General features: G+C 41.4%; 1 protein-coding gene and 1 long non-coding RNA gene across 3 annotated transcripts in view; both read left to right on the top strand.

Annotated features, from left to right (window-relative positions):
• Positions 1-1236: 1236 nt before the first annotated feature.
• The window catches only part of LOC107380832 (secretory carrier-associated membrane protein 2), a 41296-nt gene continuing 22626 nt past the window's right edge, over positions 1237-19906 (top strand). The window contains exons 1-4 of one of the 2 annotated variants that reach the window (XM_054743080.2): positions 1237-1416; positions 6015-6089; positions 13479-13590; positions 16640-16768. In XM_054743080.2, the coding sequence (XP_054599055.1) occupies positions 1360-1416; positions 6015-6089; positions 13479-13590; positions 16640-16768 (373 nt within the window). In that variant the 5' untranslated portion in view covers positions 1237-1359. The remainder of the gene's footprint in view (positions 1417-6014; positions 6090-13478; positions 13591-16639; positions 16769-19906) is intronic. The other variant, XM_054743079.2, reaches the window with a different exon arrangement.
• Positions 7152-9183, top strand: LOC139062654 (uncharacterized). Its single transcript, XR_011516227.1, has 3 exons — positions 7152-7215; positions 7475-7570; positions 8961-9183. It is a non-coding gene; the product is annotated as an uncharacterized lncRNA (long non-coding RNA).

Here is a 19906-nt window from a genome sequence, read left to right as displayed (position 1 = left end):
GATGGTGAAATATTACAGCTACAGAATTTTAAATACAAATTATTCAATGTTCTCTTCAGGAATATGAGAAAGTATGTAAGGCTATACCAGTGACTTTGATACAAATGATAAAAAACACACAATCCTCTTCTCTAATGTTCAAACAAAACTTCCTAATTTATTAATAGGGAAACTGAACATCACAGAAAGAAAATGTGAAAATAAATTTTTTAAAGAAGCCTTAAAAAATATATCTATCATGATTAAACTAAAAATATTAGGAAATCCAATAATTGATGGAAAACAATTAAAATTTCTAAAATGGCCTATAATGCCCAAAGTAAAAGAAATGCAACTTAAAATTCTTAACAACTACTATCCATCAGCAGAGACACTGAGGAAGAGATTTGGTTTTGAAGTGGACCCTTGTGAATTCTGTCAGGGAAGCCCTGAAAGAATAGAACACTTATTTTTCAGTGAGAAGTTTTGGGAAGAAGTCCATTGTTGGTTAAGAAATGAAATAAGAGAACTTGATAATTTTACAAATGAATATATTCTTATTTACATTTCTAAATTAAGTGGGAATAATTCATCGTTAATTAACATTATTATTATGGGTAAATAGCACATCCACAAAAGCAAATGGAAAAAACAACTACCAAACATGAACTGTTTCATAAATGAATTCCATATGTTCTTATCCACTTTGAGTTGTATAAAAAATTCCAATGCAACTGCAAAAGCCATTTGTCATGCTGCAGAAAAATGTTTAGTCTTGTCACACTGTTTTTACCATGTGATATAAGTGCCTCTTTTTAAGTTTCTCATTTGTTTTTCTTTTATTGTTACTAAGGATGCCTTGCATGTTTCCATTAAGTGTTGTTGTCTCCACGAAAAATTGTAATAAGCATATATTGATAATAATTTTTTTTAATGATAAGTCTATGGGAAATTGACAGGATAGGGGGAAACGGCTGGAAAGTGGAGTGAAATAAGGGGAGTTTCCTGCTAAAACTGATATATTTCATAGCCACGTCTCTAATGTTTCTAAAAAATCAAACCGTATGAAAATCGGTTGCAAACTGAAAAAGTTAAAGAGTTGTTTAAATGGTGCATACACCACTAAACACCAGCGTTAGAGGAGGGCACCTGCCCGAAGTAAGATGGCCGCCGCATACGGGGAACAGCGCGGGCGAGGGATCTAGTTCATATACGATATCTATGGGCGTGACTGCCGGGCTCCACTCAAGGGACGTGACGTGAGCTCAGTGCACGTGTGTTTTCCGTTTCATTCAAGGAAGTAGCCAGGAGAAGCAGCTGAAGCGACACAGTTGTTGCATCCTCTTGGAGAGGAACAAACCCACTTCATTACCGTTCAAAATGTCCGGATTTGATAGCAACCCGTTCGCAGACCCCACCGCCGACAACCCTTTTAATGTAAGTAATGTAAGCGTTTGAGTTTGTGGCAGACTACTCTCGAACTACTCTCGACTACTGTTCTGTTGGTGATGTTCTAAAGGTCAGCACGCCAAGCAACTGCTGGGTGGGAATGGGTGGGGGGTGGGGGGTAGAGCTTTGATAACAGCCTCTGGACGCTATTTGCCTAAAAATTATGGTTGACAGCTCGTTGACCAATCACTGATGTCTATTAACACTGTGGGCGGATCCCTCAAAATGTCGTTTCAGGAAAGTAAATGGCAGCTTAGCTCACCATAGGCATAAACTAGTAGGAAAGTGTCACGGTTCGGTTCTGAATAGTGTAGTTTTAGTTATTAGTCATTAACCTCTATAGATGCTCAATGATGTAAATAAATACTTTCATCTGACAGACCTACCTTTGTTGACATTGAAATGCTGTGAACATGATGTTAGAATAGGAACCTCAGTCTCCTCCCTTTCCTGTTGGCTTATGGGACCCTGGAAGAATGACAAAATAAATGCATGTCAACGGGGCTAAAACATTGCTTTGAGAGGCTTCTCCTTCAGCACATAGGATCACCTCCCCCCAGAATTCGACCCCCACCATTTTGCATACCGTGCAAACAGATCAACAGAAGGCGCCATTACCACAGCTCTCCACGCAGTGCTGAGTCACCTAGAGCAGCGGCAGAGCTGCATCCGAATGCTCTTTGTGGACTACAGCTCAGCCTTTAATACAATCATCCCGGACATCCTCATCAACAAACTGGTCACTCTTGGCCTCCCTCCTCTCACATGTGCCTGGATAAAGGATTTCCTCACAAACCGGCCCCGGACTGTGAGACTCGGCCCTCATCTCTCCTCCACTTGCACACTGAGCACCGGCTCCCCACAGGGCTGTGTGCTGAGCCCCCTCCTGTATTCTCTGTACACTCACGACTGCAGTCCGACCCACAATAACACTCTCATCATCAAGTTTGCTGATGATACCACGGTGGTCGGACTCATTTCGAAGGGAGACGAGGCAGAGTACAGAGAGGAAGTCCTGAAGTTGGCAGCATGGTGTTCAGAAAACAACCTGTCCCTGAACACCAAGAAAACAAAAGAGCTTATTGTCGACTTCAGGAGACACAGCACCGACTTGGTCCCCCTCTACATCAACAGGGAGTGTGTGGAGAGGGTCCACACCTTCTGGTTCCTTGGTGTCCTCATCTCTGCTGGCATCTCCTGGGCGGAAAATATCTCAGCGGTCATCAAGAAGGCCCAACAGCGGCTGCACTTCCTGAGAGTCCTCAGTAAGTACAAACTGAACTCCGACCTGCTGCTGACCTTCTACCGCTCGTCCATCGAGAGCCTGCTAACCTACTTTATCACGGTATGGTACGGCAGCTGCACCAAGGCGGATAGAGTGTGGTAAAGACGGCACAGAAGATCATCGGCTGTCCTCTCCCCTCCATGATGGACATTTATTCCTCCCGCTGCCTCAGTAGGGCAGCAAACATCATCAAGGACAGCTCCCACCTTGGCTTCAACATGTTCAGACTGCTTCCCTCAGGGAAGCGCTACAGGTGCATTAATACAAAAACCCACAGACTCAAAACCAGTTTCTTCCCCAAAGCAATAACCACCCTGAACTCACACATGCACCGATAACACAGCCCCCCACTTCCCACTTCCTCCATTGACCACCACTATCTATTTATACCAAATTCCATGTGCAATAATTGTATACACATAACATTACTGTCCATATGTACATAGCGCTGCAGAACTGTACCCCCCCCCCCCCCAAGTGTGTTTGTTTTACACTGAGTAGGAGATGCTCTGTATCTCACTTTACACCTGTATAGTGACAATAAAGCCATTCTATTCTATTCTAAGAACGACAAAATAAATGCACGTCAACGGAGCTAAAACGCTATTTTCTAATCTGCCCTGGCTGTTATGAGGCAGCCCAGGATCCTTCTGATCAGCCTGCACAGTTCCTCTTCAAGTCTGTGAATTTGCACTCCTTACTGCAGAAAATATCACAGGTGACAACAAAATGACAGTGAATTAAGAATGCTGTAAATAGCAAAACAACATTTAATTATAATTTATTATTTACACATGCACTCAATAACATTGACACCCAACTGGAAGGCTGAAACAGATCTCCATGACTGGGTCACGCAGGTGGCTGGCTAGATTATGTACTTTGGCACTCCTCTCCACCTCATTGTGACTGTTAAAGTAGGCCTAGAGTACATAGGGAAACCAGGTGGCAGTAGTTAATTAAAGGTAAAACATAGTAAACTGTATCTGCTGGAGCTGCCGTCCTTACCTGCAGTGCGTCCCACTGGTTCAACGCTCTCTGGACACAGGTTAAATGATAATGACCTGCACTTGTATAGCACCTTTCAGAGTAAGGACTCCAAAGCGCTTTACACTACAGGTTAACAGACTCAGCCATCGGGTGCTGCAGTACCTGAGGAGCTTCAGGTGGTCTGAAATCTACAAGATTTTACATCTTTTTGCACTGTAATATAGGAAATTATTTAGTTAGTGGCTGGAAATATGTATGTATGTTTGAAGAATATCAACCTTTTTATTTATATGAATTGACCTTTTATCAAAGTGGGTGTAAACCCCACCCAGGGTGTCTTCCACAGGTACCTGTGCTGCTCTGATGGCACAGCCAGTGGCCAGTTGTGTTAGGTGGCAGATGCAGCCATGGTCCTGGACGTGGGGCTGGGTGATATTCAGTCTGCTGACAGCAGAGTTATGTCTGCCTTTCATGATACTGGCACTGTCAAGAGTTAAAGGCCATCAGGTTCTCCCATGGGATGCCTCTTTTTCTAATAGAAACAGGGAAAAAATGGCATAGATTGTCTTAGACAAAACGTAAAGTTATAATGAAATGCATGTCAAACACACAGAGCAGCATCTCTACCGTAATGCTTCACTAAGCTTTTCATACAGGTTCTCTGTCTTTCCCACGCGGCATACAGGCATCTCCGGGAATCTTGTAGCAACCTGCTGAGTGGGTTTAGTCAGGATGACGAATTCTCTGTTTTTCTGTTGTTCGATTCGACGGGTTGTCCAGTAATCGGAAGGTTGCAGGTTCGATCCCGGCTCCAACCAGAGAATTTTCCTGTTGTGTCCTTGGGCAAGACACTTGCTTGCTGGTGGTGGTCGGAGGGCATCTGTAGCTACATCGTAGCTCATCGTCAACAACGTATGAATGGGTGAATGACTGATTGTGTTGTGAAGCACCTTGAGGGGTTGTAGAACTCTAAGAAGACGCTATACAAATACAGGCCATTCACAAATCAAATGTAAAAATATAAACGCCAGGAAAAGTAAAAACCACCAACACTGGCCAAATTGGGTGGCGATGTTAACATTTTCAACAAAGTAACTATTGATAAGAACAATAAACAACGTACCAGTGCCATCAATCAGCAAAAAGATAGGAAGCAGAACATATAAATGAGAATAAAATTAAGACGATAACTACTTCCTTGTGGCACTGGGCGCAACCATCTTTAGTTTTGGGATCTCGGGGGCCTCTGAAACCTACGAGCTAACAGCTGGAAATTCTGTGTACATTGTGTCATTTCCAGCTAAATTCTCTTGGAAAAATGAGTTCGGAGGACAACTGGAACGCACCAAAAGCCAGGCCTGTGTTAATCAAGTTTAATTGTTTATCTTTGCAACAATCTTTACAAGAAGGCAAAATCGTTATTGGCAGGGTTTGCATTGACCGGATATTTCCCGTATTTGACCGTTTATTTTGATGGAGAAACCTCAAGGTTGTTGGTCGTTTTGAAAGGATTGCCCCGACGCATGCAGATGTGCTGACATTTTAATCGTTACGCACATCGCAGAGGTAGCTAAATCAATCGAGAAAACGTTCCCATCAGAACATCCGAGCATTATACTGGACACCGTGCTCAGCGCAGCACGCTGTCCACCTTAGGTGCTCGCTGACAGCAAGTTGCACAGAGCACAGTGTCCAGTAAAATGCTCGGATGTTCTGATGCCGGGAATCTTGATTGAAAGCTAAAGATGTGGAGAGGGGCTTGGAGCGCGTCGGTCACAGGCAGCGGCAGGACCGGAGTGCATGTTGGAAGAGTCCTCTCACTGTCTCTCAGAGAGACATAGAAAATGTTCCTGGTGATGAAACTTTGGCTGAACAGCACCTGTAAGGGACGTGGGTGTTTTAAGGCCCTCACTTTTTCTATTGAGGAGGTTAAGCACCCACACCTTTCCTGCAGTTTAGCTAAAAAATGTTACAGTCAGGTCCCTCTGTGTTTCTCTGGCTGTGTTTGTGGTCTGGCCCGTGATCAGGTGGTTTGCTCTGACAGAGGGACGACTTGGGAAGTTCTCGATCAACCCGAACCATCCAGAGCCTTTTATCTTTAGAACTGCGGGTCCAGACTAATCATTCCTTTGGCACCTTAGAGGTTGTTGATTGGGATTATGCTACAGATGGTCTGTCATAGTCAAGAGATGTAACACACTGAAAAGACTTTCAGGTCTGCTGAGTCTGGTTAGAAACAGTGATCCGTTAGATTTCAGTCATTTTTTTGGTGTTCCTGTTTCTGTGTGTTGATGTTTGCTTGTTGTTCCAGGATCCTGCTGTCACTCAGGCAACCAACCCCAGCGTTGAACCAGTCAGCCAGTACAACCCCATTCCCCAGCCTAATGTAAGAAACCATTCACTCTCTGGCTTGTATTCATGCAAAGCTGTGTTCCAGAACGCTGGCGCACATCAGAACTGTCAGAACAGCAAAATGTGCAAAAGTTAATATTCAAGATAGTTTTCAGTATAAACAAAAGTGTTTGTTGTAAAACCTCAGTTTTCAGTGACGTTGTTCATACATGGTTTTTGCTGTGGTATCTCTGTTGCAGGTCTAGAAACCTGGTGTACAAGGTTCCTTTTACACCAGGTTTCCTTTCTTTTTGCTCCACCTCTCATCCTTATTCCTTCCTCCTTTCCCGTCCACGTCTGTCTCTGTGTCCTTTATTATTCAAATCAAAACTAAAAGTAATTCAAAATATATATATATATATATATATATATATATATATATATATATATATACACACACACACACACACACACACACACACACACACACACACACACACACAGTACAGGTCAAAACTGTGGACACATGACTCATTCAATGTGTTGTCTTTATCTTCATGAACATTTAGATGGGAAGATTCTCACTGAAGGCATCAAAACTATGAATGAACACATGAGGAGTCATGTACTTAACCAAAAAAGGTGAAATAACTGAAAACATGTTTTATATTCTATTTTCTTCAGAATAGCCACCCTTTGCTCTGATTACTGCTTTACACTCTTGATGAGCTTCAAGAGGAAGTCACTTGAAATGCTTTTCCAACAGCCCTAAAGGAGTTCCTAGAGGTGTTTAGCTCTTGTTGGTCCCTTTGTAAATGGTCATGGTCATGAAGATGAAGAAGACACATTAAATGAGAAGGTGTGTCCAGTCTTCTGGCCTGTACTGTGTGTGTCAGGTGTAAAAGCATTACAGCTAAAGCTCATGGTACTGTCACATATGCGTTGGCCCGGTTTAGCCCTGGTAGGTTAGTTGTAGATTAAAGGCGCTGTAACGAATATTGAAACAAGCAAGGCCCAGCTAGCTAGCTTACACAAACACAGTGCCTGAACTCTCACCCCTCCCGTCGGGTATAATCCTTAGGCCACGCCCCTCCGGATATGTGAACGCGCTCTGCCATGTTGAACAACCGAGAGCAGAACACCTGTCGCAGTTCACCTGAATCAATATGGCCGAATGACCGGTAAGTGAAAAACAAACAATATAAACGTCTAACATGAATCATTTATTTTAACTTGTTTCTATGGTAACGAAGTATGTTTTAAAATGGTTATTTAGGGATTATTTCCATCTTCAACAGTAATAAATAGCATGGTAGCCTGCTAGTATTAGCAAACATGAGCTAATACTGCTAATAGCTTTCTGACTCCTATGATGTCGGTCAAATATTGTTGTGGCCTCTTGTTTTGTAGTGTGATGGGTTCTTTATTTTTCCACATCAGTTTTCATGATGAGAGCCTCACAGGGTCTGGTACAGAAACCAGAGCCAGGAGCAGAACTGGAGGAGCTCGTGGAACATCTCTGCACCAACAGATCAGGTGAGAGGACTTCTAGAAGAAAGTCTTTCAGTTCAAGACGCACGTCGAGTTGAGGAGTTACAACAAAGGATTGCCGAAGAGTTTATATTATTTTTAGGTTCTTCTCTTCATGTGTACAGGTGTGCAGAACCCATTTCACTGTTGGTAAAAATTATTTATTGTAATACGTAGGTTGGATCAGTGGCGGTTCCACATGGAATTACTCCCCAGGTGAAACCCTTTTGAGCACCTGGAATACATACATACATATATAAAAAGATTTTTGCAAACCTCACTGACGTGCTCACTTCCACCTGTTTTTGATAATCGCTACAGAATTGCACTTAGAACAGAAAACACAAACTAAAACCTAACCTTCCAGGCCTTCCTTGATGCAGCGTCATCAATACTGTCATCTTAGGAAACCTGCTCCCCTACTGAGTGATTTATGCTGATGACGGCCAGGTTACTGAGCCGCTCCTGAGACATGGTTGACTTCATGCATGACTTGATCAGCTTCAGATCTCCGATGGATCTTTATCACAGATAAAAGGAGGCTCGTGATCATTGATGGCAGGTTAGGGAAGTTCTTGATTTCCTGCACAAGCTCTTTACCGTTCAAATCAGAGTTCCCATCAAAGTACAGTGTGGTGCTCAGTTCCTCACATTGCTCCGTCAGCTCCTCATCTGCAAGGCTTGGAAAATTGGTCATAACCCCTAATTTCTTCTGTAAAATTTCCTGTGTGGAAAACCTCTTTGATGTCTGACGTGGCTGCATCAAGAGCAACATTGAAGAATCCAACCTCCAACTTTTTAAGGGCATCACTGAAAGGCTCATCATTTCATTCATATGAAAAGTGGCACTTTGTGGACCTCAACTTGTTTAGCTTCAAAACAGCCTCCACGTTAATTTCTTCACACATTTCTTTGGCTGCATCTGTGCTGTCACAAAGCCACTTGCCCTGTAGCTCTGGAGACCTTTCCCAGTCTTCTTCAAAAGACTCACAGCTAGGCCCACATGCATATTCAGAGACTGCATGAGTTTGCTGACATGCTGTGTCATAAAAAAATGCCGCCCCGGGCAGGCGCCCAGTCTGCCTGAGCCTAAAACCGCTACTGTGTTGGATACAAATTCTACTTCACCAATTGTGATTTCACCACAATAATAATCATTCAAAGCATTCATATACCAGCATTTAATTGTATTGGGTGGAGTGTTATCATAACACTTTAAACTTTTTTTGTTATTAAAGGTAATTAATAAAATTGTTCTAATTGATTTGCTTGGAGCTCTACAATTTACTAGACATTCTGCATGTGGGAAAGTAAATATTATATTCAGGTTGTTTTTACCACTCTTCATAAGCGTGTAGCAAATTACTAACTATCATCTTCTTTCATCTTTCAACAGGCACCAATCAGATCCCTAAACTTGGAGTCATCCCAGGGGCGGGGTTAGGCCCGGCTACTTGGGCTCAAGCCCCGAATGACTTATGAAAAGCCCCGGTGTTGGTACAGGATCTGCTCGGGTGCAAGATCGGCTCGGGGTCCTTCGACTGCCGATGACGTCAAAGTACGGCAAACCCACTCGGACAAAATCCACTACACATCTATACTGTTGGAAAGAATTTAGCAGTTTCGTTATTAAAATAATGTTTCTTAAGACGTAAGTTTGTGTTTATAATGGTATTTGTAAAATAAAACACTATATTGTATTCATAATGTTGAACTCCTCTTTGAGCACATCCCTTGAAGGATCATAGGTATTAGCAACACCTGTGAAATTGTATTTGAAAGAAAGAAGTGTGTCTCGTTTTTTTTTCTCTTGAATACGCTTTATTGACAAAGCACATAATACAAGTACAAAGAAATAACAAGCACAATGTTGGGGGGTTTCTATGGGAAAACAAAACAGTCTAACAAAGAATCACATGATATTGAACAGGGAACATAAGTTTATGGTTTTGACAGCTTTCAAATTTTTAATGTTGTATGGTTTTTATATATTGTCTGGTTTCATTTAAAAAGCACTGAAAGGAAAGTTTTGGATTAGAAAATTTCGACTTATGTATATGAAATTTAGCTAATAATATCAATAATTAATCAAATAAAATTCGTTTGCCCTGTGCTTGGGGTACTGAAAGAAACCAAACAATATTTCCTCATAACAAAGAGAGAACTCAGAAAAGATTAAGGCAACAACAAAAACGCAAAATTCTTGCCAGAAAAGATTTGTGTATGAGCATGACCAAAATAAATGAGAAATATTTTCCTTCACACAGTTACAAAATGTACAGTTAACATCAATTTCCTTTTTATAACGTATAGTGTGTGTCCCGTTTATTGAAGTATTTTGTGTTTAGTTTTTGACGTCTTGTCCATGCGTAGTTCAGGCACGCTCATAGCTGCTAGCCAAAACTCTGTGGAGTTAAAAGTTTTCTGGCTTTACTAAAATACCTGTCTGTACTTATTTGATTGATGGTAGTTTTACTTTCTATTAGACTCCAAATGTAATCATTTGGCAAGTTTCTAATTCATAATTTGTAAGAATGTAATAGGTGATTTTACCATTAGCATTCCTATGGGTTTTTCCACATATATTAGCATTGCGCTAACCACTCGCTGCCAAATTGCAGCCTTTGCTATTAGAAAATCTCCTTTTGTCACATGGCAATTTAATTGCACATGCAGTTAATCAACAGAAAGATTTGCTTGGACTAACGTAACGTGATTACAACGTAACGTGATTACGTAATTCCGTAAGGTTCATGTTCAGCCAATCAACTACTTTGACGTCACCGGCAGTCGACGGACCCCGAGTCGATCTTGCACCCGAGCAGATCTTGTACCGACACCGGATCAAAAACATGGAAGTAACGCGTAGTACCAAAGTCCAACAGAGAGGGAGCAGCTGGCAGTAGTTTGTATACAGCCTGCCTGAGCCTCCACCACTGAAGAAGAAGCCCTTCAGCAGCCGGCATCTTCTGCAGTCTGCCTGAAACGCATGTGTGAAGATGGACATAAGGACGTTTTTTAGACAGAAAGGACCACGACAGAACCCCAGCTTTGATGGTATTGGTGTTGACTCAGGTTTGTGAGTCTTATTTGAAAATATTTGTTGTGCTGCTGGTTTGCCTAAAGTTAGCTTACTATCAGGTAAAGTTGTTGGAGAAAGAAAGGGAATATTTAATATCATCTCACACTAAACACTAACAGGAACATATAAAAGCGGTTCCACCTCCCTTTTTCCCATTACCAGTAGAATAAATAAAATGAAAGTTTGGTGGGAAGGCCTCTGTGAGAACAACAGTAGCATCAGAACTCAACCAGGTCTCTGTTAAAAATAAACCTTGAAGATTATTGTCTAAAATCAGGTCATTTATAATAAAAGTTTTGTTCAGCAGAGAGCGAACATTTAAAAAATGTTAGGATGATGTCAATGCCAAAACAGCCAAAACAAAGAGGACACTTACCTCCTACATCAGGAATAATCCGCGAGTTTCGAGCTTTATCCGTTCTTTCATAATCCGTTGTTGAATTGTGATTGGCAGAAGCTTTTCCGGTTCGAGCCTCACTTTTTTTTACAGCAGCTGCCCAAAACAATCTAACACATGGATTTTCTGCTTCCTGATCACGTGACGTGTGACGTATGCGGATGAAGATCAGCTTTAGAGCTGAGATGTTTGTTCTCACGGTGCGGGGGCTCGTTCCGATGCCCACATAGTAAAAAAAAATGCAAATGACGACTTTAGTCGTCGATGGCAGTGAACGAGTTAATGTGACATCCACTTCACATAACTGTTTTAAAACATTCTCTCGTAAAGGTTTAACCATCTTTGTATCTGAAGGAAGGCGGGACGTCTGAGAAATGTTTTGATAAAGTTCTCAATTGGTCAAATTCTGATTTGCCTAGTTTATAAACAATGTGTTGATATAACAGAATTGTTAGCAGAATTAATTCGGTTTTGGGGAAGAAGCCTTTTGAAACCATCTCCTCCTGTGACCTTAAGTCAAAAGTCTCTGTGACGCTGCGAATGATTACCAACACAACAGCTCTTTTCAGAGCTATTTCACACCTTAGACATCTGACCTTCAGACCCCGGGTTGCATCTCATGGCCGGGAAACTGAACTCTAAGGGAGCTACTAGTGTTTGAGACTTGTGGTCTCGACATCCGGTGACTCACCACTCGGGCCGCCCTTCTTCCGGACTGCTGGGAGCAACACATACAAAAGGCTGCACACTGGCATTGGATGGTTTTATAAACAAATCTGTAGTTTAACAGACAGTTAAATTTATTTTACAACCCAGACTCTACAAATTCTCTCAGTAACACGTTAAATCCCTTCATATCCACTACATTACAAATCATTATTCATATCTTGTCATGTATAATCATTAGTTTAGGGAAAACAATTTCATTTATTTTTATAAACTACATACTGACTGTCTGAATTAATATGAATTGTGTTTATGTTCTCTGAGCAAGTAAAGTAACTAGAATCTTCTGATTAAACATTCAGAGATAAATCGGGTTGATATTTCATATTTATATGGAATCATCACATCTTATTGATAATTTTAATAAATATGTAGTCAATCATCAATGCTACAGTAGTGAGCGTCATCCCAGTGATGACGACCTGCTAGGTGGCTAAGGGAGTGAGGGAAACTGCTTCGGTTGAGCCCATACATTCAGAAGACTAACCAATGGCCCTATTATCTCAGATCTGAATGCTGACTTTAACACTCAGATGTGTCACAGAGGTTGGAATTATGGTTAGCTACCGTCCTCAGAATCAGCAGGAAATCATTATCAGCAGCAGACCAGCAGGGGCCTTGATCATGTAGGACTCTTCCTTAATCCAAGACTCTGGCTTTAAAGGTGTGGGAAACCAGCTTAATCAATACATTTGCAGTGGTCTTTGGTAGTAATAAATGCCCTGCAAACAGTACTAAGGGCAAAAAGCCCAGAATAGCTTGTTCCAGCACAGATGAGTCTGCTGCTGCCCCGAGTGGCAGCAGACAGCAGCTTTTGAAGTCTTATTTTCTGGTTTTTGGACATCTTGCCTTGGATTGGATAACATCAACACATGTTTTATCTCCACTAAGTCTTTCTGTGTTGTGGTGTTGCTAATGCAACTGGTTAGCTTTTACTAGTCAGGACGTTGTCTGCTGATCTGTCTGGCTAATCTTAGAGTTTCACAGTCTGTTTTCTTTCAGGGGCTAATGCAGGAGGTGGGTGTAGGAGACTATTTTCATGTTCAGCCTGCATGAAACACCCAGAGTGACCTGTTATCAGAAATAATCATAAAAAAATGCTGCTACACCTTTAAATGTTTAATGATGCTTTTATTACATTGTATTTTTCTCTAGCTTCATTATATAAATCCTTAACTGTTCACATGAGGTTAATCACTTCACTGTTACCTCTGTGGTTGTTCTGCTCCAGCTGACCGGGCCTCCACACAGATGCTCTAAAGCAGGGGTCTTGAACTCTGGTCCTTGATGGCTGCAGACCAGCATGCTTTAGTTCAGTGATACCCATCCTGGTCCTGGAGAGCTGCTATCCAGCATGTTTTCCTTGTTTCTCTGCTCCAACACACCTAATTCAGTGGTTGAATCACCTGTGCAGTGGCTCATCAGGCTCTTGAAGCAGGGTTAAAAATAAAACATGCTGGATACCGAACCTCTGGGACCAGGAGTGGGTACCGCTGTTTGAGTTTCGCTGCTTGAACACATCTGATTTTAATCAGCAGGTAATTCAGACTGAACAGGTGCTTCAACCATTCAATCAGGTTTTGAATCAGGAAAACAGAACATGCTGGATTGTGACCCTGAAGAACCGGAGTTGCAGATCCCTGCTCTGAAGCTTACTGTCCACCTTGTGAGTTCCTGCAGCTGTAAAGCGTTTGTCTCTTCCCCCACAGGCGATGGCTGCTGCGGCGCAGGCCAACCTGTTGAGACAGCAGGAGGAGCTGGAGAGGAAAGCTGCCGAGCTGGATCGAAGGGAGCAGGCGCTCCAGAGCAGAGGCCCAACAGGTCATAACAATTACATGTCCTCTCTGCAGCATGTGTGTGCTTTTACACCTCCACTAATGCTCTGTGAGGTTGACGTCATCACACAGCAAACTGGGAAGTGTATATCCAACACTAAGTGTAGATTTTCCACATCCTCGGTGATCATTTGGCTCCAGGTGTTAAACAACACTGGACAGCAGAGTCAACACTAGAATAATATAGAAACACTTTCAGAGGATAGATGAACTCTGGCATGAAATATTGCTTCATTTATACTCGCAGCTCACACCGTAACTACCATCACACAGTTCTCTGTACACAAAGTGTTGATCTAAAGGCCGAACTAAATATCTCTTTGTTGGAAAACTGAATTTCCCATCTCTGAAATGGGAATGTGGACAAACGTATCCGTTACTGGAACCTGATCAGCTGCACAAGAGGTCTGATTTCTTCTGGCATCGTAGCGTTCACCAACGGCGAACCCAGTGGGTTCGACGACCATTTAGTCTCCATTAACGTTACTGAACGAATCTTCAAGATGTTTGAAGTAGTTACCCAACTGGACATTCACATTCTCATTGTCAGAACATATATTTAGAAGATGTTTTCTGATTTTTCTTTGAACTTCATGTACAAGTTCCTCCACAGACTTTATTACACTGGTTGCCACACCACAGCCTAGGAGTTTTCATATCAAATCAAATCTAATCTAATCAAACTTTATTTATGTAGCACTTTTCATGCACAGGAAGCAACACAAAGTGCTTAACAGATTAAAATGACCCACATTCCCCCCCTTTCCCACACTTAAAACAATTATGACATTTTCACCCCCAACCCACAAACCATTCCCAGGCACAAACACACGCACGCACGCACACGCACGCACACACTCACACACATGCACGTGCGCCCACACACGTGTAACACAACAGTAATTAAAATAAATAAATAAGTAAAACAAGCAATGCAATAAATAGTAATCAGTTAAAAGCTAAACTAAAAAGGTGGGTCTTGAGCCGGATCTTAAAAACATGAATGTTCTCTGCGACCCTGAGATCCTCCGGCAGCCCGTTCCAGAGGCGAGGGCCATAATAACTAAAAGATGCCTCGCCGTGAGTGTGAGTCCTGACTTTAGGAATGACAAGGAGACGGCTACCAGAGGAGCGCAGGGACCGCGAGGGTTCATATGGTAAAAGCAGTTGTGAGAGGTAAGATAGGCCAAGACAATTAAGACACTTAAAAAACATTAAGAGTATCTTAAAATCGATCCTGAAACATTCGGGGAGCCAATGCGGTGATTCCAAAACCGGAGTGATGTGCTCCCGCCTCCTGGTCTTCATCAGGACACGAGCTGCTGAGTTTTGTAATAGTTGTAGAGATGCACACGTCTCTGGAGTATTTAATCTTTATTTCACTGCTTGTTGAACTTTGTGGTTGTTCTTCAGATGAAACAAAAGTCTATTCCAAAGAAGAAGAAGAAGAAAATATCATTTCAATAGCGCCTCTCAAGATAAAAATCACGAGTCACTTCACAAAAACAAAACAAAAAAAAGTAAAAATATAAAAAAGCATTTAGAAAATGTTTAAAAATATATTTAAAAATGAGCAAAAATAGGCAATTGGGATTTAAAAGAAAAAAAATGTTAAGAGAGAGAGTGAATAGGAAAGAGAGAGAGTGAATAGGAAAGAGGGAAATCAGTGGATCCTGAGAAAGGTGGAATAGGTGGGGAGAGCAGAATAAAGAGAGTGGTGAAGAAGGTCATACAAAAGCCAGCCCCCCAAGGTGACTCCAGTGACTCATTTAGGTTGTGTTTTCTCCACAATACTAGCTCTGTGCTTGTCCTGAAGAGGTTTGTGAAACCCTTAAAATCTGCAAAACTTCTGACAACAGCTGTCTTGGTCCCATAACAGTTTAAATTTCAAACCAGGGTCAGAGCCATGAGAAAACGTAAGATGATGAACCAAGCCTTAGACCTGCAAACAAGACATGGAAGCATTTATTTGTGTAGAGCTGATTCAGATCCTTCACCCTAGGACTTTCAGGACTCAGACCAACATCTAGATTGGTCTGCACAGATGTATACATATTGTGCAAACATTCAAATGGTAGAGTCAGAATTTGGCGTAAACAGGATGAGAACATGGATCCATCATGCCTTGTTACCACTGTACAGGCTGCTGGTGGTGGTGTAATGGTGTGGGGGCTCTTGCCCCCTGCTGTACTGTCTTTTTACATTTCATTTAGTCATGTAATGATGTATATTTTTGTGTGCGAAATTATTAAAACAATTTTTTTTAACATTTAATTGCATGTGTGCGTGTGTGCATGTGTTTGCATAGTTTGTGTTCGTGCACGTGCACATGGTTCACGACCAAAGTAGAAATTCACCAAAAAGAAAGCTAAATCACTACATGTTAATTTGGTACAAACACATGCTCGCTATCGGCAGCTATTGCTCAGAGATTTAATCCCAAAATGGACTAATTCATTTAGCAAACTTCCATTATATCAAGAGAAGCGACAAAACACTTGTAAATACGTTGACTGTTTTCTTTACCTGTTTGATTTTGGCGAGTTGTGCTGGCGGCAGCAGGAGTTTCCGGGACGCAGTCCAGTCTGTTTCTAGATGAGCACGATTCGAAACAAAAGATGCAGAAATCAAGTAAGGGGCATAGCTCACCAAGCGCCGACGTCGCGTTAATTCCTCGGGAACCACAGAAAGTCCCTGCCTCTGAGTAGGAACTGAAGTGGCTCTAGAAACTACAGGAAAAGGTTCCTATTCCTATCTGTTCAAATGTGCACAAAAAAGGAGCTGGTTCCTGAAAAGGTTCTAGGAACTACGAAAGGTTCCCATAGAACGAATGCACCTTTTGGTCGTCTGAGTACTCAAAAAGCTGTTGCAAAACCAGTCATTCTGTATGGCCACAGATTTGCTAATTACCCTCATGTTTAACGGTTTTTGGCATCATTCCACTCACGACAAGGGATTTAGCTAAGACGGCCGAAAATTGCACGGCATAGTCTGAGTTTGAGCCAAGAAATGGACCTTTTCTTTTGTCTCAACAGGTAAAGTGAACAACTGGCCGCCACTTCCCAAGTTCTTCCCCATCAAACCATGCTTCTATCAGGACTTTTCTGAGGAAATCCCTGCAGAGTACCAGAGAGTCTGCAAGATGATGTACTACCTCTGGATGTGTGAGTGCAGCACCCTTAAGCCTAGCTTATACTGTTTCATCAGCTCAGGTTTAGAGTTGCACACATGAATTGATGGAGAAGTCTGAAGGAAAAATATCTCTGTCACCTAGGGAACCTTGCTAAGTAATTTCCCACCACAATAACAGAGGGCGTAGCACTTTACTGGGGGAATCCTGCCACCATTGCAGTCATGTATCCGGTCTGCGATAGTGTTTACTATTGTAAATTTATATTGTGTTCATATATTTCAGATACTTTTAAACACAAACAAATAGGTCCCTCATGTGTTGTGCGTCTTTGTACCCATGCAGATAGAGAAGTATAAATCAGGTTTTTAGCTGTGAACTGATAAATGTGTTAACGGACTCTGATGTTTGGTAAGACCTCACTGATTTTAAACATTGGGGTTAGGAGCAACATAGTATCAACATATTTAAAATATCAACTTAAATTTAAACAAGAAACTAGATGACTCAGTAATTTTGATATCAGTATAAACATAAAATCAGTAAAACTGTTTCTCTAAACAGACCACACACCATAACGCCGAGTTTTCCATAAACATGGCAACTGAAACAGAGTTGGCTCTTTCCTCTGTTCTAAATGACTTGAATGTCTTTAAAACCACAACAAGTAGAAGCACTAAAAGCCTTTCTTCTAAAGAAGGTATCCAGCACGTTTTAGTTCTAACTCTGTTTCAACACACCTAATTTCAATCAGCAGGTGATTAACAGGCTTCTGCAGAGCTTGATGAGCTGCTGCTCAGGTGATTCAACTACTGAATACAGAAATCAACTTAACGTGTATTCTCACGTGTCCACTCAAACAGGAAAGTAGTTTTATATTAATAAAAACCTCTGGGTTATCGTTCTGCTCCAAACTTAGCACTTGGGATGCTTTATAATTATGAACAGACATGGAGACAGAGGTGAAAGAGAAAGGAAGAGACAAAAGAAAGGGGGTTGGGGTGGGGTGGGGGTGGGGGGGTTCAACTAAAATAATCAATGATGAACAAGAGTCTGCTTCTATACCTGCAGAAAGAGGAAAACAACACACAACAATACATCAAGAGCAAGCTATCACTGCATCAACCTGATGAGGAAATATAAAATCAACATTGTTTTACTGAACAATCACACGATAATAAATCACAGTGCATTTAGTGCCAACCGCAGCCTTAAGACACAGTGTTTCCCCAAGCGCTTTATAAGCCTGGCGGCCCGCCATGCTTTACTTGCCCACCCTTTTAAAAAATTCTATAAAACCTTTGTCTTTAAGCAGTAATGTATTAAACCTCCAGTTTTTGCTTGGTGGGATTATCGTCTTATTTTCCAGAGTTAAAGAAACAGGAGCATTGTCGCTAACAGCTAGGGTGTATCTCAGTGTCTCAAATGTCAGCCAACAATGAGCTGCTGACTAGAAAATAATCCAAACGTGAATGAGAGTGATGGATGTGTGAGAAAAAAGTACTGTATACTCTCAACAGTTAGGATGAAGAGATCGCCATGCATCACAAAACCCATAATCACTCATGTATTGTTTAACTATGTTAGTGGGTTGCCAATTGTGCTGAGTCCCAGCTGTACTGAGCCTGTCTGTGAAAGTGTCCATCCAAAAATTAAAATCGCCTCCAAGTATAAGTGGACAGTCCAAGTGTTGGGAGAGTACAGAGAAAAAAATATGAAAGAATGAAGGGTCATCAATATTTGGACAGTCTATGCTGACAATACATAAGCTTGGGTTCTTTATAGATATTTTTAGTATTTAAAGTCAACCCTCTGGATCTGAAACTGTGTCCAATACTGTGAAATTGATGTTTTTGTGTATTAAAATAGCTACACCTCTTTGCCTAGAGTTATAGCAGGCAGTTAACATGCTGGGAAACTCAGATGTCTTAAGTTCATCTGCAAATGTGGCAGATTTATGGGTCTCTTGTAATAATATTACATCTGCTTGCACTCTTTTTAACTGATCAAAAATCTTTAATCTATTCTCTCTGGAGCCAGCTCCATGTACGTTCCACGAGACAAACCTTAGTGCAACCATAGATGTGTATGAGTAACTAGATAATGATGCCTTCATGTGTATGAGATAAAATAAGTAATTAAACGCATTAATTAATCGGATAGTAAATAATAGAGAGTAAATAAGGATATCATTATAATCATTATTATTATTTGCAATATTAATAATAATAATAATAACAATAACAATATTTTAAAGAATAATAATGATTATATTTTAACAATAATATTTTAAAATATTAATGCTGATAATGATAAAGTATTAATAATAATAAGACAAGCCCAACAGTGTTTTCGATTGTGCAAGGAAACGCCTTACTTATCGTGTGTGACTGTGCGTATTCATTCTATATGTGTGTGTTTGTGTGTTTGTGTTTGCGCACATGCACTTTGTGTGTGTGTTGCTGCAGTATAGAAAAAAAGCTAATTGTGCCATGCAGATGTAAAGATCCAGGAGCAGATTAAAAAAAAGGTGTATAGAACATAAACTGACTTTTGTCTCCTGCTGTTTGTGTCCCGCGCCGAAGAAACCATTCCTCACATTCTTCCTCTATTGGTTAAATTTGGTAAAATATCAGGTTATGAATTGAATCTGTATAAAAGCGAGCTGCTGCCACTTAATATTTCTGAGTCTGCTCTGGAGAAACTTGATGTACCATTCAGGATCGCACAAGACGACTTTGCGTATCTTGGAATAACTGTGACCACCAGAGCATTTGTGATCTTTTTAAGAAAAACCTCATTGATTTAAAGGTGAAAATACATCAAGATTTATCAAAGTGGTCTCCTCTTTATCTCTCACTTATTGGAAGGGTAAATGTAGTTGATATGTTAACACTGCCCATCCATCCATTCTCAACCGGATGTTGGGTCACGGGGGCAGCAGCCTAAGTAGGGATGTCCAGACTTCCCTCTACCAGCCCTTGAGCCAGCTTCTCCAGGGAATCCCAAGGCATTCCCTGGCCTGCTGAGAGACATAGTCCCTCCAGCATGTCCAGGGTCTCCCTTTAGGTCTCCTCCTGTTGTGCCCCGAAAACCTCCCCAGGGAGGCGTCCAGGATGCATCCTGACCAGATGCCCGAGCCACCTCAACTGGCTCCTCTCGATGTGGAGGA

The sequence above is a fragment of the Nothobranchius furzeri genome, chromosome 14 (assembly GCF_043380555.1).
Source record: "Nothobranchius furzeri strain GRZ-AD chromosome 14, NfurGRZ-RIMD1, whole genome shotgun sequence".
NCBI classification, from domain to species: domain Eukaryota; kingdom Metazoa; phylum Chordata; class Actinopteri; order Cyprinodontiformes; family Nothobranchiidae; genus Nothobranchius; species Nothobranchius furzeri.
The sequence above is the reverse complement of the archived record's forward strand: the minus strand, read 5'-3'. Positions and strand labels throughout refer to the sequence as shown.